The following is a 3,821-nucleotide window of genomic DNA, read 5'->3' as shown; positions in this document are numbered from 1 at the left end:
AGATTTTGTAGCACCAGAGTCAAACATTACGTGTACTGGTATGGCGTTCAAGGTAGAGGTACCTGGCACTACATCGTGAGACTCCTTAGCCTCCTCTGTGGTTATTTGATATGCACGTGCTTTCACTTTAGCACTTCCCACCTCCGGTTCTTTCTTAACTTCTTTCTTCTGACCTTTAGCTCGTTCTGTAAGAAACACGGGACAATTAGCTTGGATATGATCTTCTTTGTAACAAGTAAAACACAACTTCGAAGCACTATGACATTCGGAAGCTTTATGCCCCGGCCTACCACACCGAAAACATAGATTCAATCCTACTTTGCAGTCACCTGGGTGTTTCTTCCTACACTTGGTGCATGTCGGATATTCTCTTGCTTCTGTCTTGGTAGGTGGAGGGACTGATTTGGACCTTTGTGGTGGCATCGCCATTGTTTTCGCTTTCTTAAGTGGAGAGCCTTGGGCTAAACTTGAAGGAGCTTCATTCTTTCATTTACTTACCTCCCGATATTTAAGTTCTTGTTCTCTTTCTAGTGCTCTGTTAATAATGTCATTGAGAGCGTCATACACCTTAGGATCTATAAAATCCTTAATTTCTGGGTTCAAATTTCGTATATAATGCCGTTTGAGTCGGTTGGGGTCGGAAGTATATTCAGGACAAAATTTTGATTTGTCATTAAACTCTGCCGTATATTCTGCTACCGATCGCTTACCATGCTCAATAGACATAAATTCGAGTCGTAGGTGCTCCATCTCAGCTTCAGGGGCGAACTTATCCATAAACATCTTTCGAAAAACTTCCCAAGGAAAGTTTCTAGCTTTTTCAGAACCATGCAATGTCATCATCAATTTCCACCATTCGAGACCCCTTGACTTTAGTTGGTGATTCGCATATAGTACTTTTAAATTTTTCGGACACTCACATAGAACAAAAGTTTCTTCGATCTCATCTAACCATCGCGTGCTTAAAATTGGGTACAGCTCCCCATTGAAGATAAGTGGCTTACAGGCCGTGAATAATTTATATTCGAATTTCTCAGGTCCATCATTTTTAGTAACTATTTCTTCAGCCCCAAATTGACTAGGCTCCTTTCTTAACACCGGATACTTGTCTAGAAAATCGTCAAACTTAGCATCCATAAGCTTTTCAACCTTACCAAGTAAGGTCGGAGTATAAAGTTGGAAAGCACGCTTAACTTGTTCTTAAACCGAAAGATCATCTCGACCCTCTTCTTCCTATGTGGGACTTCCGGAATTCTCCCTTTCAGGAGATGCGTCATAATCTACTAAGGGTCGTTCACCCTCCTCATGCGTAGTCATCATAATTCTACTATACTGAAAATTCAACAAGTTTAATCGTCATTCAATCATCATAACTATTCTAGCTAGGTTTCTATCCCTCGTTACCTTGAAACTTCTACATAGTTTGCAAAGGAGTAATTACATTGGCCAAGCGTAGTTACTCCTTCCCAAACCATGTTTCCATTTCAAAGAATTTCGAGGTTCATATACAAACCACCCATACAATACTTCCTAGTCATAAAAACATTAATTAACTTGCTTTCTTAGGGTACAACACTCTACTCCGAACCTTATAAATTTAGGCTGAGCTACAATCATGCATTACACATGGTTTGGTTTAAGCCTAGATAATCCTATAGTAGATTATCCAAGTCCCTTAAACCTCCGCTCTGATACCAACTTGAAACGCCCTTGACACGAATTTTTTTTTACAGTGAACAGTGCACGGTGCGCACCCCTTAAGAGTGCACGGCGCACACACGAAGTTCAGACTTACAGAACTTCTGATTAATTCCCGACCACGTGCGCGGAGCGCACCCCAATGCGTGTGTGGCGTGCAAGACCAAACAAGGTGATTCTGTTGCAGTTTAAGAACCCTGGTACCCAGAACCTGCATACCCTTGTTTAATACCACCAACGCATATCATAATAGACTGAACAAGTAAATTATTTCATTACTTTAACGTTAACATTTAATTTGCTAGATTAATGTACATACGTCTTTAACTACTTGACCCAAAACATAATATTACACAAAACGGGCGTTATGCTTTCAAGTTAATGGTCTTCGCGGAGTCTAGGACCGGAATCTCCACTTACCAAAAGATGAGTCTTCTAACTATTCCTTCAAAACTTCTCCTTCCCTTTAGTACTAGCAACTACTTCACCTACAACATCAATACCACAAAAAGGAGTAAGCGCAATGCTTAGTGAGCATAAAACAAGTAAACGAATCGGAATTCTTCCACATACATATATAAAACATACAATATATTTCTAACGGATCCGTAGCCTAACACATTTGTGAAAACCGCACAAGGCTTATTGTCACCTACATAACTAGCTTTTGCTAGTCAACTAATAACAAGTGGGATATAATCCCCATCCAAAATCATACGTCACCGATTGCTCACGAGAAATCAACAACGTATGACCCATTTATTAATTTTATACTCACCTTGTAAGGGACGTAATTCCAATTCACAATTTATTAAGCGAAGATCTCAAGACCATCAAGCTCCTTAGTGACCTAATCACACATTTATATATATATTCAAGGTTATAATTTAATCATTCGTTCTATTTCTTGCTCTTCATAAGAAAGTATGCTTTAACACACTTCCTTTTATACACTAACTTAACCCAACCCACTTTGACACCTTCATGCTTTAACTACAAACTTTCAATAACTCAACTCTAACTATTAACTTTTCATCAAAGTAATTTTAATGGTAAAAAGGAATCATATGTACCCATTTACAAATTAGATATTATCATATACATCTTATTAAATTCTTAAACTTTCTTCAAAAGTCTATTCATGAAAGGTTTAAGTCTTTCTTTGCCATATTAGTGTTCATGCAACAAAACCCCAATTTGACCTTAAATATACATAACCATCTTGTAATTACATAAAAACACAAGATTATAAATTAAAACCCTCCCAATTGAAGTAACTAGTTAAACTCCTAACGAACTTTCAAATAATAAGAATTATGTTTCTTACAAGTTGAAGAGAAATAGAAGATAAATCACCAACTTGATCCTAGAGTACCCTCCTTCTTGCCAATCAACTTCTTAATTTTAAAGATTTAAGCTCAAATTGTACACACAACCCTCAATTCCAATTTCTTTTAGGTTTAAATATTAATTAGTGAAATGACCAAGAGATCTCTGGAATCGTCAGATATTAACCAATAATTCGGACTTCACACAAAAGGTCCTTACATTTACAAAGTTTACAAAAACAGTCCCTGATATTCGAGAGGTGGGCGCGGGGCGCACCTGGCATGAGTGCGCGGTGCGCACTATGCTAAAAATTCTGGACTGTTACACTATAGGATCCTTTAAATCGGTAATCCAAACCCTTTCGTTCTAGAGTTTCATAGACGCCACCCGTTAAGAAAGTTCAATGATCAAAAATAATGAGAAAATAAAAATTTAAAAGTAATGAATATGAAGAGTGATGACATTATAATGTCTTTGAGTTATCGAGAATCTTTATGAGTCAATAATGACATTTTTCAGTTCGCAAACCAATGCACAAAGGCGTAAGGGTACATAGGCACGTAATATAACAGGGAGGTTATATACGTTTGTGTATAAGTAGTAACAAACATAGAAATTTCAAAAATTATGGATAACATTTCATGTAATACATACGTAATACACAAAACCATGATAGATGACATAGGAATGTCAAGAATTTCAGAAATCATGAGTGACATCCCTTGGTTCCCTTAACCAAGGTAGTTTTATAAAGATAACTCACGTGAGTTATAGAATATTATGAATCACAATGG

At 37.2% G+C, this 3,821-nt stretch overlaps 1 protein-coding gene across 1 annotated transcript; it reads right to left on the bottom strand.

Moving 5' to 3' along the window:
• Positions 1-486: 486 nt before the first annotated feature.
• On the bottom strand, positions 487-1,137 carry LOC139902442 (uncharacterized). The gene has a single exon (XM_071885067.1). The coding sequence runs from the start codon at positions 1,135-1,137 to the stop codon at positions 487-489; it is 651 nt and encodes a 216-aa protein (XP_071741168.1).
• Between the last annotated feature and the right edge of the window lie 2,684 nt (positions 1,138-3,821).

Source organism: Rutidosis leptorrhynchoides, chromosome 3 (assembly GCF_046630445.1).
Source record: "Rutidosis leptorrhynchoides isolate AG116_Rl617_1_P2 chromosome 3, CSIRO_AGI_Rlap_v1, whole genome shotgun sequence".
NCBI lineage: Eukaryota > Viridiplantae > Streptophyta > Magnoliopsida > Asterales > Asteraceae > Rutidosis > Rutidosis leptorrhynchoides.
Note: the sequence above shows the minus strand (reverse complement) of the source record. Positions and strands in the feature narration are given on the sequence as shown.

Excerpts from the sequence above, each read along its gene's own strand:
- LOC139902442 (XM_071885067.1), bottom strand. The coding sequence starts at position 1,137 with ATGGATGCTAAGTTTGACGATTTTCTAGACAAGTATCCGGTGTTAAGA.